Source organism: Pseudoliparis swirei, chromosome 13 (assembly GCF_029220125.1).
Source record: "Pseudoliparis swirei isolate HS2019 ecotype Mariana Trench chromosome 13, NWPU_hadal_v1, whole genome shotgun sequence".
Taxonomy (NCBI): Eukaryota; Metazoa; Chordata; class Actinopteri; order Perciformes; family Liparidae; genus Pseudoliparis; species Pseudoliparis swirei.
The window spans coordinates 20,006,914-20,023,822 of NC_079400.1; the positions used below are offsets into that span (position 1 = coordinate 20,006,914).

General features: G+C 48.8%; 1 protein-coding gene and 1 pseudogene across 2 annotated transcripts; both read left to right on the forward strand.

Moving 5' to 3' along the window:
- Positions 1-470: 470 nt before the first annotated feature.
- Positions 471-13,718, forward strand: tubgcp2 (tubulin, gamma complex associated protein 2). Of its 2 annotated transcripts, none has more exons than XM_056430256.1 (18): positions 471-558; positions 858-1,018; positions 1,624-1,752; positions 1,872-2,048; positions 2,176-2,335; positions 2,947-3,154; positions 3,236-3,435; positions 3,843-4,032; positions 4,614-4,759; positions 4,848-5,028; positions 5,845-6,025; positions 8,363-8,535; positions 9,059-9,187; positions 12,288-12,408; positions 12,484-12,627; positions 13,127-13,240; positions 13,329-13,492; positions 13,573-13,718. In XM_056430256.1, the coding sequence occupies exons 2-18, from the start codon at positions 869-871 to the stop codon at positions 13,646-13,648; spliced, it is 2,643 nt and encodes an 880-aa protein (XP_056286231.1). In that variant the 5' UTR covers positions 471-558; positions 858-868; the 3' UTR covers positions 13,649-13,718. The 2 variants fall into 2 exon arrangements, with proteins under 2 accessions (XP_056286231.1, XP_056286232.1); XM_056430257.1 differs by having other exon boundaries at positions 511-558; positions 861-1,018.
- Positions 13,719-14,562: 844 nt separating this feature from the next.
- Positions 14,563-16,909, forward strand: part of LOC130203999 (BTB/POZ domain-containing protein 17-like) — a 4,328-nt pseudogene continuing 1,981 nt past the window's right edge.

Consider the following 16,909-nt stretch of genomic DNA (forward strand, 5'->3'; position numbering starts at 1 on the left):
GGTTATATTTCTACATTTCTTTTTTTATATTTAAATTTTATTATTTTAATGACAGCTTTCATCCTTTATACTTACAACATGTGATGTTAGGACACAAAAAATAATGAAAATGTAGAAATCATAATGAAATAACATAATTGACATGACCTTCTGCTCAATAGGATGATACTTGTAGCAGGCCATTAGTCAAGGGAGAGTGTGAAGCTGGTTATCGGTTATTAATATAATATATTATTATTATAGTGATTTGTATAGCTATTTTTAAATAATTAAGTATTACAATAATTATAGTTTACCTTTATTTAGTGTTTACTCCCCTATATTTTTTTGTATATGAGAAAGAAGCATGTTAATTCCATGTTTTTGAAAAATGAATATTCACAAGAACTGCTGTTAAATAAACCTGTAGTACCACAGTTAACCTGTCGATGGCGGTGTGGCGCCAGCGCTGCGTGTATTGCAATAGCAGAAGAAGAAGAATTTCACAACTTTTTCGCGCGGTTAGCATCCGCTCCTGCGCTTGTTGTTGTTATTGAACCGGACGCTCCTGGCTGACAGGTACGGCGCTCAGTAGACACTCGTGTTACACCTGTATTAACGTTTATTATCCCTCAGATACTATGTTATAACGATTAAGAGACCGGTTTGTTTCATTCGGGATGAGCTCGCTGCGCAGTTAGCCTCCTCGTATTTCACAGCAATCGAGCTAGCATCACATCCCTGCTAGCGCAGCATCACTTGGCGGAGAAGATGGTTCATGCATGCAGACATTACAGCAGCTGATCTGAGATCCTGCTAGTTAAATTACTTTCTCAAGCCAGCCTCCTCGCGCTTCTCGGTGTGTGTTGTCTCCGCAGCAGCCTGAGCCATGAGCGAGTTCCGGATCCACCACGACGTGAACGAGTTGCTCAGCCTGCTGCACGTCCGAGGAGGAGATGGAGCCGAGGGCTACATAGACCTCCTGCAGAAACACAGGACTCCATATGTCACCACCACGGTGTCGGCCCACAGTGCCAAGGTCGGTGTCAACACACTCAGGAGTGCTTAAATGCACCTGTCAGAGCGCAGGAAGCGTCCTGGGAGGGGACCTGGAGGTGATGGGGTGGCCTGGGAGGAGACATCAGAAAGATGAAGTACTTTAATAATCCCGACAGGAATAGTTCACGTCAAAATGAAAGAAAGATAATGTGCAAAAATAACGATACAAAACGGGTATATATGTGTAAACCCTGCATATGCAACGCTGTGCGGTGGTAGACGACCAGAACCCAGTGAGAACTTGAAACCGGAGCTCCTGCACACAGTTAAAGAAACTTAAGAGTGTTATTCTGTTGCGTAAAATTGGCACCGAGAGAATCCGGTGCAACGCGTTGGATATATGTATCATTATTGGGGTTTTCCCTCATACAAATATATTATTGTTGAAATGTGTTTATGTGATTTGAAAAGGATTTATCTAAATACATCAATGAAATATAAAACATCCCGTAGGGTACAGAGTTTTAATCGGGTTTGAAAAAGAAGCCCGTTGCCATGGAAACGATTTGTCGCGCTCGCCGTGCAAAGGAATGTGTCGCTAACTGGATCTCCTCTTCGCGCCGGCCGTCAAATCGCTTCCTCCAGGTCAAATTGGCCGAGTACTCCAAAACCCCCGAGGACTTCTTGAGGAAGTACGAGGAGCTCAAGTCCAAAAATGTTCAAAACCTGGACCCTCTGCTTTACCTGCTCTCCAAACTCTCTGAGGACAAAGAGGTACGAAAATACATCGATGATGTGGTTTTGTTTTGTTAGTACTTCAAATGTTTTGGCGTTACAGATATCAAATGTTCCGGGGATGTGAAGAATGAATCTTGTGTTCTCGTGTTTTTTAGACGCTCCAGTTGCTGCAGCAGAATGCCAAAGAGAGGTCGGAGTCGTCCGCCAACGCGGCGGCCACCGCAACGAGCAGCTACAGTCTGCCTCAGACCAGCACCAAGATGTCCATGCAGGAGCTGGACGAGCTGCGGAAGAAGCTCGGCAACATGACGGCCAGCTCCAACGCGCCGCAGGTGAGCCCATCTGACTCGGCTGCGGCCGACCCGAAGCTCGGTTTGACCCCGGAAGGTCAAGACTGCCGGGAAACACTTTGTGAACGTCTAAATTGCATTCCCTGTTTCTCCGTGGTTTGGCCCGCAGCCGGCTGAGGTCACGCGGAAGATGCTGAGGGACAAACACAACAAGAAGAACCCCTCGCAGCCCAACCCCGTGTTCCCCAACTGGGTGTACGACCGGCCCGCTCTCCTCGGAGACTTCGTCACCGGCCCCGCTCCTCCAGGAGATCCGGCGGCGGCCACCGGTAAGTCGGTTTTGAAATTCACGTCATTCTCTAAATACTGGATCATCAACGAGGTGGGAACCAGTGGTCGAGATCATTGGTTGTAATAATTCCGTCATCATATTGGTCGCCGCCATTTACATTGTTCTCACGTTATAATAAGAAAGGCTAAAGGAATATGTATGTGAAGAATGTAAGAAAGAAACATGACCGGATACATTCAGCTGTTTCCTCTTGACATTCGTCACGGTGTTAAAGCTGCATTATCTCTCCTGACCACCAGGGGGCGACTCCTCTGGTTGTATAGAAGCCTATACTTCATGTGTTAAAGCTGCATTCTCTCTCCTGACCACCAGGGGGCTCCTCTGGTTGTATAGAAGCCTATACTTCATGTGTTAAAGCTGCATTCTCTCTCCTGACCACCAGGGGGCGACTCCTCTGGTTGTATAGAAGTCTATATTGTGACTACTTCTCTCTTGATGTATTCCCTCAGTAAACATGAGTTTATGTCTCAGTCTCTAGTTTCAAGTCTTCTTCTATACAGCATGATGTCATCATTTAGCACATTATGGTCATTTAGAGTCACACAGAGCATAACGTGTGTTGTTGTTGTCGTTGTTGTTGTTGTTCAGGTACGATGCCGCTGCCGGCGCAGGAAGAAGCCATGGTGGACGATCTGCTGTTCGTCCTGATGGGCGTCGACGGTCAGAACATCACAGCTCAGCCGGTCCTGGGCCGACAGAACCGCTCCTTCATCGTGGACTCCACGCTGGACATGTCCATCAAAGAGCTGGTGAACCGGATCCTGCCGGTGGCGTCGTACTACTCCACCGTGACACGGTGAGAATGGAGGGAGGGGGGGGGGGGGGTGCGTTGGTGACCGAGGACGGCTTCCGAGTGTCTTTCTGTCGGTCCCTCCAGCTTCATCGAGGAGAAGTCGTCCTTCGAGTACGGCCAGGTGAACCACGCGCTGACGGCGGCCATGCGGACCCTGATGAAGGAGTACCTGATCCTGGTCACGCAGCTGGAGCACCTGCAGCGGCAGGGCCTGCTGTCCCTGCAGAAGCTCTGGTTCTACATCCAGCCCACCATGAGGACCATGGAGATCCTGGCCTCCATCGGTGAGTCTGGAGACGCTTCATGGCGTTCGCTCCTCTCTTTGAGAGCGACGCCTTTCATTTTTAGAAGCGCATGAAATGGAAAATTATTCTCAACTTTTCAAGTCAAGCAAGAATTTACAGATACATATATTATATTTGTTTTGTTACGTTATGTTGTGTGTAGAACAACATACAATGTTTTGTGTGTGTATATATATAAATTAACACAAAATACCTGTGTATGTGTGTGTATATATATATATTTATATATATACATACAAACACAGACACATGTTAGTTTAAAGTCCAGTAAACCCATCAACACGTGCATGAACCCTGTTCTTATTTCTTCTTCTTTCCAGAAGACGACTACCTCTTGAGACCTCTCTCCCTGTTTAATAAATATAACTCCTCCTCCTCCTCCGCAGCGTCGTCGGTGGACAAAGGCGAGTGCATGGGCGGCTCCACGCTGAGCCTCCTGCACGAGCGGACCTTCAACTACACGGGCGACCCTCAGGCCCAGGAGCTGTGCCTCTACCTCACCAAGGCCGCCAGCCTGCCCTACTTCGAGGTCCTGGAGAAGTGGATCTACCGGGGCATCATCAAGGACCCCTACAGGCACGGCCTCCTCCTCCTCCTCCTTCCTCTTCTCCTCCATCTTCTTCTTCTCATTCTCTTTCTTCTCTTTGTTCTTCTTGTTCTTATTGTTCTTCTTCTCATTCTAATCTTTCTTCGCCTCCTTCTCCTTTTTCTTGTTCTCCTCGTCCTTCTTCTCCCCCTTCTTCTTCTCCTCTTCCTTTTTCTTGTTCTCCTCCTTCGCCTCCTCCTCCTTCTTCTCCATCTCCTCCTTTTCCTCCACCTTCTTCTTCTTATCTTTCTTCTCCTCCTTCTCCTTTTTCTTGTTCTTCTCCTCCTCGTCCTTCTTCTCCCCCTTCTTCTTCTCCTCCTTCTTTTTCTTGTTCTTCTCCTCCTTCTCCCCCTCATCCTTCTTATCAACTTCCTCCTTCTTCTCCCCCTTATCCTCCTCATCCTCCTCCTTTTCCTCCTCCTTGTTCTTCTTCTTCCCCTCTTTATTGTTCCCATCCTCCTCCTTGTTCTTCTGCTCCTTATCCTCACCATCCTCCTCTTCATCATCTTCATCCTCATGTCCTCCATCCTCCTGATGTTGCATCATGTTGTTGTTGTTGTTGTCCTCGCAGTGAGTTCATGGTGGAGGAGCACGAGCTGCAGAAGGAGAAGATTCAGGAGGACTACAACGACAAGTACTGGGACCAGAGGTACACGGTGGTGCAGCACCGCATCCCCTCCTTCCTGCAGAAGATGGCCGACAAAATATTGAGCACGGGTACAAATAATAATAATAATGTGAACATTTAAAAACATCATAACAGCCTTTTTTTATTAGAAAGTATATTAGTATTTTATTTTGGTAGGGAAATACCTGAATGTGGTGCGTGAGTGCGGCCGCGATGTGACGTGTCCCAACGCCAGAGAGGTGCTGTACACGCTGAAGGAGAGAGCCTACGTGGAGCAGATCGAGAAGGCCTACAACTACGCCAGCAAGGTGCTGCTGGCCTTCCTCATGGAGGAGAAGGAGCTGGTGGCACGCCTCAGGTAGGAGGAGGAGGAGGAGGAGGAGGAGGAGGAGGAGGAGCGCGGGGGAACCTCGAGGAGCCAGAAGGAGGATAGGCTAAAGAAATATATAATTTTGAGCTTCTCAAAAATATGTTGTTTAACAGTTTCAATGCATGAAGCATATACTTCTATACAACCAGAGGAGTCGCCCCCTGGTGGTCAAGAGAGAGAATGCAGCTTTAACACATGACACATAGACTTCTATACAGCCAGAGGAGTCGCCCCCTGGTGGTCAGGAGAGAGAATGCAGCTTCAACACATGAAGCATAGACTTCTATACAGCCAGAGGAGTCGCCCCCTGGTGGTCAGCGGAGAGAATGCAGCTTTAACACATGACACATAGACTTCTATACAGCCAGAGGAGTCGCCCCCTGGTGGTCAGGAGAGAGAATGCAGCTTCAACACATGAAGCATATACTTTTATACAACCAGAGGAGTCGCCCCCTGGTGGTCAAGAGAGAGAATGCAGCTTTAACACATGACACATAGACTTCTATACAGCCAGAGGAGTCGCCCCCTGGTGGTCAGCGGAGAGAATGCAGCTTTAACACATGACACATAGACTTCTATACAGCCAGAGGAGGCACCCCCTGGTGGTCAGCGGAGAGAATGCAGCTTTAACACATTACACATAGACTTCTATACAGCCAGAGGAGGCACCCCCTGGTGGTCAGGAGAGAGAATGCAGCTTTAACAGATGAAGCATAGACTTCTATTTAACCAGAGGAGTCGGCCCTTCAGGCCTCCTTTTTTAAAGACAAATGATGGGTGGGACGTCCCTGTCGCTCCCTTCAGGTCCATCAAACACTACTTCCTGATGGACAAAGGCGACTTCTTCGTGCACTTCATGGACCTGACGGAGGAGGAGCTGAAGAAGCCGGTGGACGACATCGTTCCCCCCAGACTGGAAGCCCTGCTGGAGCTCGCCCTGAGGATGACCACGGCCAACACGGACCCCTTCAAAGACGACCTCAAGGTGGGTGCAAGTACTGAGGAGTCCGAGCTGTGGGTCGGAACCGTGTTTACACTGAAGCTGGACTAACTGGGCGATATGAGAACATCAAATATCACGATATTACCAAATACCTCATGATCAGTATTACATTGATAATGGAGGGTTATTGCCTTGTTATTAATTTATTTTAATTACGTACTTTTATTTCATTTTTAATATTTACATTCTGTATTTACTGCAGGAAATGAATACAATATATGTATTTATATGTGTATGCATGTGTGTGTATGTGTGTATATATATATACACATACATACATGTGTGTGTGTATATATATTTGTGAGTGTGTGTGTATATATATATATAGATATGTATACGTATATATGTGTGTGTGTGTATAAATATATATATATATATTAGGGCTGTCAGCGTTAACGCGTTAATCTATGCGATTAATTTGGCCGCGTTAACGCACTAAAATATTTTAACGCAATTAACGCAAGTTTTTTTATTTTTATTTTTTACTTTTTTTTTACCGCGGCAGTACGGTTTGACACTGTTTCCGTTTTTAAAACAATCATTTCTCCGCGAAAATAAGGAGCATAAATCAGTTTAACTCGTGGATGAATCAGTCGGGTTTCCTCCTGCTCCTCCTTCCTCCCGTCTCCCCCTCTGATACACAGAGGAACGGAGGGGCGACGTGTCGGGTGACACGGCGCGGAAAGAACTCGTCACACGAAACCTTCAACGTGATTGGTCAATCCGTTTGTCTGTCAACATTTCGGGGGGAAAAAAAAACCAATGAACACTCAGTAAATCACAAAGGACCTCCCACCTCACAGGTCAGGCTCATTTAGCAGCCTGTCAGTCAGAGAACCAGAGAACACGGCGCGAGGACAATGAGCCTTATTTCAGAGCTGAGATTGTTCTGGAATGTTTGATGTATAACACGTGGGGGTGTGTCACATGCGAAAGACTTTAAACGGTGAATTTAATTTATTTTGTAAAATGTATAAAATGCCCCCAGCCTCCAGAGGGTCAACGTGACATATTTGAATGTCAGTCAGTTACCAAGGCCACTGGTTCTGCTGCTGTTCAATGTTAAAGATGACAGGACCAATGGGGTCTCAATATACTTCTTTTTTTTTTTTACTAATCTGATGTTTCACTGAAAAAACAATTTATCATCCACGATATTAAATACCTCGCTGGCACTTTATAGGTAGGAGCCTCTTTGAAAACACAGCTCTGTGTGAAGTTTTGTCTTTGAAAAGAAGGGAAACACTTTTAACCCTTGTGTTGCCTTCGGGTCATTTTGACCCGATTAAATATTTAACCCTCCCCCCGCCTTTGGGTCATTTTGACCCGATTCAATGTTTCACCCTCCTGTTACCTTTATATTTACTAACATATTTTACCCTTTGGGTTCAATTTGACGCCAGCAATTAAAACCTCCAGAAAATTATTAGAATTAATATTGTTTTCCAAGTTTAAGTGTGAGGCACTTTATGTTTGTTTGTTGACTACCGAAAGAACACCGACATTAAACATTGAATGGGGTCAAATTAACCCGAAGGCGGCAGGAGGGTGTAATATTGCTTCGGGTCAAAATGACCCGAAGGCAACACAAGGGTTAAACGGTGAATTTTTGTTTGTTTGTAAAATGTATAAAATGCCCCCAGCCTCCAGAGGGTTAACGTGACATATTTGAATGTCAGTCAGTTATCAAGGCCACTGGTTCTGCTGTGTTCAGTGTTAAAGATGACAGGACCAATGGGGTCTCAATATACTTTTTTTTTTACTAATCTGATGTTTCACTGAAGAAACAATTTATCATCCACGATATTAAATACCTCGCTGGCACTGTATATGTAGGAGCCTCTTTGAAAACACAGCTCTGTGTGAAGTTTTGTCTTTAAAAAGAATGAACCTTTAACTTTTAACTTTTAATTGCGATTAATCGCAATTAATCGCGATTAATTAATCGCAATTTCAAAAGGTGCGATTAATTAGTTAATTTTTTTTAATCGATTGACAGCCCTAATATATATACAGTAGGGGAGAACATTGGTGCTTTTACAAAATATTTTCAGAATGAGATTTTTTTTCTAATTATTTTTAATTTTATATTGTATTTAAAAAAAGAAGTAATTTCTTTTAAACCAGGGAGGAACGACACGTATGTCATATTTACCATATCCAAAATCTAGACTCATATTTTTATTCTATTGACTTTCCGACTTTACTGTTTAAACATTTTTTTAAATTACATTAAAACATTAAGAGATGAAAAATTCCAGAAAGCCCAAAAATCCCACTGCCCCACTGTCCCCTCCCCGTCTTCATCGTCCTCCGCAGATCGACCTCATGCCGCACGACGTCATCACTCAGCTGCTGCGGGTCCTCGCCATCGAGACCAAGCAGGAGAAGGCCATCACCAACGCGGACGCCGCGGACGCCACCCTCACCGGGCTGGAGGCCTTCTCCTTCGACTACATCGTCAAGTGGCCGCTGTCGCTCATCATCAACAGGTCCGGCCCACGATGATGTCACCTTGTGTGTTTTTAACTTATAAGATACTTCAGCTATGTCATGATAATCAACCATACAGTTAGGACTTTTTTCCAGAGGAGCCCCCTGGTGGTCAGGAGAGAGATTGCAGCTCCAGCACATGAAGCATAGACTTCTATACAACCAGAGGAGTCGTCCCCTGGTGGTGAATAGAGAGAATGCAGCTTTAACACATGAAGCATGGACTTCTATACAACCAGAGGAGTCGTCCCCTGGTGGTGAATAGAGAGAATGCAGCTTTAACACATGAAACATAGACTTCTATACAATGATCGATTCGATTGGCTCGATTAAGTGAAGTTATTGCCGTAGTAACTTGATTAGCTCCGCCCCTTCAGAAAACGAAGAAAAAAAACGCCCCGTAAAGAATTAATTCAATAAAAAGTTGTTGACGGTCAGTTTCAAAAAAAAAAGAAGAGTAATCTATAAATACGTTCAAACGGGTTTAAATGTTTTTCTCACGATGTGGTCCACGTCTCCCAGGAAGGCGCTGACGAGGTACCAGATGCTGTTCAGACATCTTTTCTACTGCAAACACGTCGAGAGGCTGCTCTGCAGCGTGTGGATCAGCAACAAGGACTTCAAGCTCTACTCGTCTCACTGCGCCAAATGGTGAGTCCATGACTAGAGGACTAGAGGACTAGATGGCATGATGACCTGCTGACTAGAGGACATGATGACCTGCTGACTAGAGGACCTGCTGACTAGAGGACATGATGACTAGAGGACCTGCTGACTAGAGGACATGATGACCTGCTGACTAGAGGACTAGATGGCATGACCTGCTGACTAGAGGACATGATGACTAGAGGACTAGAGGACCTGCTGACTAGAGGACATGATGACTAGAGGACCTGCTGACTAGAGGACATGATGACTAGATGACCTGCTGACTAGAGGACATGATGACCTGCTGACTAGAGGACTAGATGACCTGCTGACTAGAGGATCTGCTGACTAGAGGACATGATGACTAGAGGACCTGCTGACTAGAGGACATGATGACTAGAGGACCTGCTGACTAGAGGACATGATGACTAGAGGACCTGCTGACTAGAGGACATGATGACTAGAGGACCTGCTGACTAGAGGACATGATGACTAGATGACCTGCTGACTAGAGGACATGATGACCTGCTGACTAGAGGACATGATGACTAGAGGACATGATGACTAGAGGACATGATGACTAGAGGACCTGCTGACTAGAGGACATGATGACTAGAGGACCTGCTGACTAGAGGACATGATGACTAGAGGACCTGCTGACTAGAGGACATGATGACTAGATGATTAGAGGACTAGATGACCTGCTGACTAGAGGACATGATGACTAGAGGACTAGAGGACCTGCTGACTAGAGGACATGATGACTAGATGACTAGAGGACTAGAGGACATGATGACTAGAGGACCTGCTGACTAGAGGACTAGATGGCATGACCTGCTGACTAGAGGACATGATGACTTGATGACTAGATGACCTGCTGACTAGAGGACATGATGACTAGAGGACTAGAGGACCTGCTGACTAGAGGACATGATGACTAGAGGACATGATGACTAGAGGACTAGAGGACCTGCTGACTAGAGGACATGATGACTAGAGGACCTGCTGACTAGAGGACATGATGACTAGATGACCTGCTGACTAGAGGACATGATGACCTGCTGACTAGAGGACTAGATGACCTGCTGACTAGAGGATCTGCTGACTAGAGGACATGATGACTAGAGGACCTGCTGACTAGAGGACATGATGACTAGAGGACCTGCTGACTAGAGGACATGATGACTAGAGGACCTGCTGACTAGAGGACATGATGACTAGAGGACCTGCTGACTAGAGGACATGCTGACTAGAGGACATGATGACCTGCTGACTAGAGGACATGATGACTAGAGGACATGATGACTAGAGGACATGATGACTAGAGGACCTGCTGACTAGAGGACCTGCTGACTAGAGGACATGATGACTAGAGGACCTGCTGACTAGAGGACATGATGACTAGAGGACATGATGACTAGAGGACCTGCTGACTAGAGGACATGATGACTAGATGATTAGAGGACTAGATGACCTGCTGACTAGAGGACATGATGACTAGAGGACTAGAGGACCTGCTGACTAGAGGACATGATGACTAGAGGACATGATGACTAGATGACTAGAGGACTAGAGGACTAGAAGACATGATGACTAGAGGACCTGCTGACTAGAGGACTAGATGGCATGACCTGCTGACTAGAGGACATGATGACTTGATGACTAGAGGACCTGCTGACTAGAGGACATGATGACTAGAGGACCTGCTGACTAGAGGACATGATGACTAGAGGACATGATGACTAGAGGACTAGAGGACATGATGACTAGAGGACTAGATGACCTGCTGACTAGAGGACCTGCTGACTAGAGGACATGATGACTAGAGGACCTGCTGACTAGAGGACATGATGACTAGAGGACATGATGACTAGAGGACCTGCTGACTAGAGGACATGATGACTAGATGATTAGAGGACTAGATGACCTGCTGACTAGAGGACATGATGACTAGAGGACTAGAGGACCTGCTGACTAGAGGACATGATGACTAGAGGACATGATGACTAGATGACTAGAGGACTAGAGGACCTGCTGACTAGAGGACATGATGACTAGATGACTAGAGGACCTGCTGACTAGAGGACATGATGACTAGAGGACATGATGACTAGAGGACTAGAGGACCTGCTGACTAGAGGACATGATGACTAGAGGACATGATGACTAGATGACTAGAGGACTAGAGGACCTGCTGACTAGAGGACATGATGACTAGATGACTAGAGGACTAGATGACCTGCTGACTAGAGGATATGATGACTAGAGGACATGATGACTAGAGGACTAGAGGACCTGCTGACTAGAGGACCTGCTGACTAGAGGACATGATGACTAGATGACATGATGACTAGAGGACTAGATGACCTGCTGACTAGAGGACATGATGACTAGAGGACATGATGACTAGATGACTAGAGGACATGATGACTAGAGGACCTGCTGACTAGAGGACATGATGACTAGAGGACTAGAGGACCTGCTGACTAGAGGACATGATGACTAGAGGACTAGAGGACCTGCTGACTAGAGGACCTGCTGACTAGAGGACTAGTTGACCTGATGACTAGAGGACCTGCTGACTAGAGGACTAGTTGACCTGATGACTAGAGGACCTGCTGACTAGAGGACATGATGACTAGATGACTAGAGGACTAGAGGACTAGATGACTAGAGGACTAGAGGACCTGCTGACTAGAGGACTAGAGGACTAGAGGACCTGCTGACTAGAGGACATGATGACTAGATGACTAGAGGACTAGAGGACCTGCTGACTAGAGGACCTGCTGACTAGAGGACTAGTTGACCTGATGACTAGAGGACCTGCTGACTAGAGGACATGATGACTAGATGACTAGAGGACTAGAGGACCTGCTGACTAGAGGACATGATGACTAGATGACTAGAGGACTAGAGGACCTGCTGACTAGAGGACATGATGACTAGAGGACATGATGACTAGAGGACTAGAGGACCTGCTGACTAGAGGACTAGTTGACCTGATGACTAGATGACCTGACGACCTGTTGACTAGTCCATGCAGGAACCTCCAGGTGAATATTGGAGCCCGCCATGACAGCCGTTGTCGCTCTTCTGGCCGCAGGTTCGCCGCCGCCTTCGCCCTGCGGCAGCGCATGCTGAACTTCGTGCAGAACATCCAGTACTACATGATGTTCGAGGTGATGGAGCCCACGTGGCACGTCATGGAGAGCAACCTGAAGACGGTGAGCGGGGCGAGGGCTCCCATCGCGACCCACCCAGGTGTCTCCTGGTGCTGACCTCGGCCCCCCCCCCCCCAGGCCTCGAACATCGACGACGTGCTCTGCCATCACACCAGCTTCCTGGACAACTGCCTGAAGGACTGCATGCTGACCAACCCCGAGCTGCTCAGGATCTTCTCCAAGCTCATGTCCGTCTGCGTCATGTTCACCAGCTGCATGGAGGTTCGTTGGTGAAGAGGAAATGTTTTGTTTCAGCTCCCGGGACTTTTATATTTTTACGTATTTCATGTTCCACACTGTTGTAAAATCAATGTTTTATAAGAAGTGGTCATTCTGGCCGTCGCCATCTTGGCTTTTTGCAAGCAGTGAACAGGAAGTGACCATATTAGGAATGCGGAGGAGTGACGTAGAGACGGATGTATATCATTGTGTAGCTCCGCCCCCAAAGCATCCCCTGCCTCATGGTCTGTTTGACTCTTGTTGACCATAAAGTACAAAATGATGACATCATGCTGTATAGAAGAAGACTAGAAACTAGAGATTGAGACATAAACTCATGTTTATTTGTATGTATGTCGCCCCCTGGTGGTCAGGAGAGAGAATGCAGCTTCAACACATGAAGCATAGACTTCTATACAACCAGAGGAGTCTCCCCCTGGTGGTCAGTTGAGAGAATGCAGCTTTAGGAGCCGGTCTTTGTGTGTGTTGTCGCCCGCCGCAGCGCTTCACTCAGAGCTTGAGGTCGGAGCTCCTCTCTCAGGAGCAGGCGGCGGTGGACGTTCCCACGCAGAGCGAACACGCCGAGGAGGCCGAGAAGAAGAGGCCGACCACTCAGGTATCTCCAGAAAGGCCCCGCCCTCCTCCAAAGAGCACCGCGTGAGCGCGCCGCGGTGCTAAAGGGTTTGAACGTTTCCCGGTTTCAGTTGTTCGCGGAGCACGCCGACGGCCACCAGCTGGACGCCGGCTTCAAAGCCGCCGTGGGCAAGTTCGACAGCAACTTCAACACGCTGCTGCTGGACCTGCTGGACAAGCTGAGCATCTACAGCACCAACGACTGCGAGCACAGCATGATCAGCATCATCTACAGGTGAGGCGCGCCAGGTGCTCTGATGTCTTTTGGTGAACCGCATTTGATAACCGGCTAACGCGGCTCCTGTGATGTCACAGGTTGGATTTCAACGGGTTCTACACCGAGCAGCTGGAGAAGATGGCTATAGAGCGGAGTCAGAAAGCATCCGCGTAGCGTGAAAAACACAACAAAAACACAACAAAAACACAATAAAAACACAATAAAAACGTATGTTCAAACCAAATTGTAGTTTTGTTGCTTTCTTTTCCGTCTTTGAGGGAAACGCCGGGTGAATTGGGACATGCAGTTCCGACATTTGAACACAGGGTGGCGCAGTAACATTAACCCTCCTGTTATGTTGCAGGTCAAATGCTGACTGCTGCTGAGATGCAGCCGGTCTGCCCTCTAGTGGACACGAACTGTAACTACATCGTCTCACTAACTCGTATCCAATCAGGCAGAAAGCTTCTGTTTCCGTCTGAAGGGACTATTTCCTCTTGGAAAGTAGTTCCTCTGGATCAATGTGTCATTTTTTAAAATCCTGTGTTTTTGGGAAGTCAAAGGAACTGAAAGCTGTGATGAGATAGCAGGACATTGTACAAGAGGAGAATCTAGGTGAATTAACCTTGTATTTTTTATTTAAAGAAAGGGGGATTCAAATAAATGTTGAAAATGATTTTATTTCTCTTCGTTGTATTTATTGCACGTTTACTTGTGTTTTCTGTATTAATTTTTTTATTGTGCAGAATGTTTTTAAAGACGATAAACATATCGACACGCCTTTAAATAAATAAATAAAGTTTAAATAATATTTAAAAGTAGTTGGAGCTGAACTGGAGGCGTAAGGAACCCAACAGAGACACACATGGTGTCACATTGAATGACCACTGACTGTCCACAGGGGCTGTGTGAGAGCCCACACACACACACACGCTGCCTCCTCGTCCAATCAATATCAAGCGTTAATACCCAAGGACATGAAAGTCAGAATCAAAGAGTTAGTCATGGGAACACACCGAGGACCCCCCCCCCCCCCCCCATCCAGACTCAGCCCCTCGTCCTCCAGCAGTCAGAAGTCCAGACGGAAGATGGTGAAGCGAGGCGCTCGAGTCCACGTCGGGATGCTGGTTCCGGTTCTGGGTCTGGTTCTGGGCCTCGGTCTGGTCCGGGGGTCAGCCGCCGCAGGTCAGTGGTTGTCAGTGGTTTCAATGTGTTTGGCGGTTCTGGTTCCATGTATAAGTGAATGTTCAGTGAAGCGTGACTGAAGGTTCATTTAGAAGCGTTCAGATAACTTCTCGAGGCGCTTCAAGCTTTGTTTACATTAACAATAAGGATTTTAAATGATGTGAAGATACATTTAAATGAACTTCATATCTGATGAAGTCTTTATTCACCGGAGAAATTCAGGCTGAAATAATAAATTTCACGGTTTATAGATATGATGAACACGTGAATATGGACTGGAAATAAGTGTTTATATGACTTACAAATAGAAACCATATATTGTAGTAATCTAGTAATCATCTAGTCACAATGTCATCTAGTCACCATCTAGTCATCATCTAGTCATCTAGTCAAGATGTCATCTAGTCACCATGTCATCAAGTCACCATCTAGTCATCATCTAGTAATCTAGTCACCATGTCATCTAGTCACCATCTAGTCATCATCTAGTCACCATGTCATCTAGTCACCATGTCATCTAGTCACCATGTCATCTAGTCATCTAGTCATCTAGTCATCTTCTTCTCCTCCACCAGGCTCGTTGAAGGTTGACACCCTCCAGGACGGTGGTGGTGGTGGTGATGGTGATGGTGGTGGTGGTGATGGTGGTGGTTATGGTGGTGGTGGTGATGGTGGTGGTTATGGTGGTGGTGGTGGTTATGGTGCTGGTGGTTTTGGTGGTGGTGGTGATGGTGGTGGTGGTTATGGTGCTGGTGGTTTTGGTGGTGGTGGTGGTGGTGATGGTGGTGGTGGTGGTTATGGTGCTGGTGGTTTTGGTGGTGGTGGTGGTGGTTGTGGTGGTGGTGGTGGTGGTGGTGATGGTGGTGGTGGTGCAGACACCATCAGCCACTCCGTGGCCCTGGTGCGGCGCCTGGAGGCTCTGCTGCTGCAGGGCAGCGACGTGTCCCTGAGGGTGGAGGCGCCCGGCGAGGTGAAGCTGATCCCGGCTCACACGCTGCTGCTGTCGCTGCAGAGCGGCGTGCTGGAGGAGCTGCTGCGGCGCCGCAACGGCAGCACGCCGTGTTTGATCGCTTCATCAGGTGAGAGCGCTCGCCCAGGGTGTCTCGCCCCGGGTGTCTCGCCCCGGGTGTCTCACCCCGGGTGTCTCACCCCGGGTGTCTCGCCCCGGGTGTCTCGCCCCGGGTGTCTCGCTGTCTCGCCCCAGGTGTCTCGCCCCGGGTGTCTCGCCCCGGGTGTCTCGCCCCGGGTGTCTCGCCCCAGGTGTCTCGCCCCGGGTGTCTCGCCCCAGGTGTCTCGCCCCGGGTGTCTCGCCCAGGTGTCTCGCCCCAGGTGTCTCGCCCCGGGTGTCTCGCCCCAGGTGTCTCGCCCCAGGTGTCTCGCCCCGGGTGTCTCGCCCAGGTGTCTCGCCCCGGGTGTCTCGCCCCAGGTGTCTCGCCCCGGGTGTCTCACCCCAGGTGTCTCGCCCCGGGTATCTCGCCCCGGGTGTCTCGCCCCGGGTGTCTCGCCCCAGGTGTCTCGCCCCAGGTGTCTCGCCCCGGGTGTCTCGCCCCAGGTGTCTCGCCGGTATCTCACTGGTGTCTCGCCCTCGGTGTCTCGCCCAGGTGTCTCGCCCCGGGTGTCTCACCCCAGGTGTCTCGCCCCGGGTATCTCGCCCCGGGTGTCTCGCCCCTGGTGTCTCGCCCCGGGTGTCTCACCCTCGGGTGTCTCACCCCGGGTGTCTCGCCCTCGGGTGTCTCACCCCGGGTGTCTCGCCCTGGGTGTCTCGCCCTCGGGTGTCTCACCCTCGGGTGTCTCACCCTCGGGTGTCTCGCCTCGGGTGTCTCACCCTCGGGTGTCTCGCCCCGGGTGTCTCGCCTCGGGTGTCTCATCCCGGGTGTCTCGCCCCGGGTGTCTCACCCTCGGGTGTCTCGCCCCGGGTGTCTCGCCCCGGGTGTCTCGCCCTCGGGTGTCTCCCGGGTGTCTCGCCCGGGTGTCTCACCCGGGTGTCTCCCCGGTGTCTCGCCTCGGTGTCTCGCCCCGGGTGTCTCGCCCCGGGTGTCTCACCCTCGGGTGTCTCGCCCCGGGTGTCTCACCCCGGGTGTCTCACCCTCGGGTGTCTCGCCCCGGGTGTCTCGCCCTCGGGTGTCTCGCCCTGGGTGTCTCACCCTCGGGTGTCTCGCCCTCGGGTGTCTCGCCTCGGGTGTCTCACCCTCGGGTGTCTCACCCCGGGTGTCTCACCCCGGGTGTCTCACCCTCGGGTGTCTCGCCCCG

What these genes read in the sequence shown, in the direction of transcription:
- tubgcp2 (XM_056430256.1), top strand. Translation starts at nt 869, where the DNA reads ATGAGCGAGTTCCGGATCCACCACGACGTGAACGAGTTGCTCAGCCTG. An exon ending in CGACAAAATATTGAGCACGG is followed by an intron (nt 4,760 to 4,847) that starts GTACAAATAATA and finishes TTATTTTGGTAG; the next exon opens with GGAAATACCTGAATGTGGTG. An exon ending in TGTTCACCAGCTGCATGGAG is followed by an intron (nt 12,628 to 13,126) that starts GTTCGTTGGTGA and finishes CGCCCGCCGCAG; the next exon opens with CGCTTCACTCAGAGCTTGAG.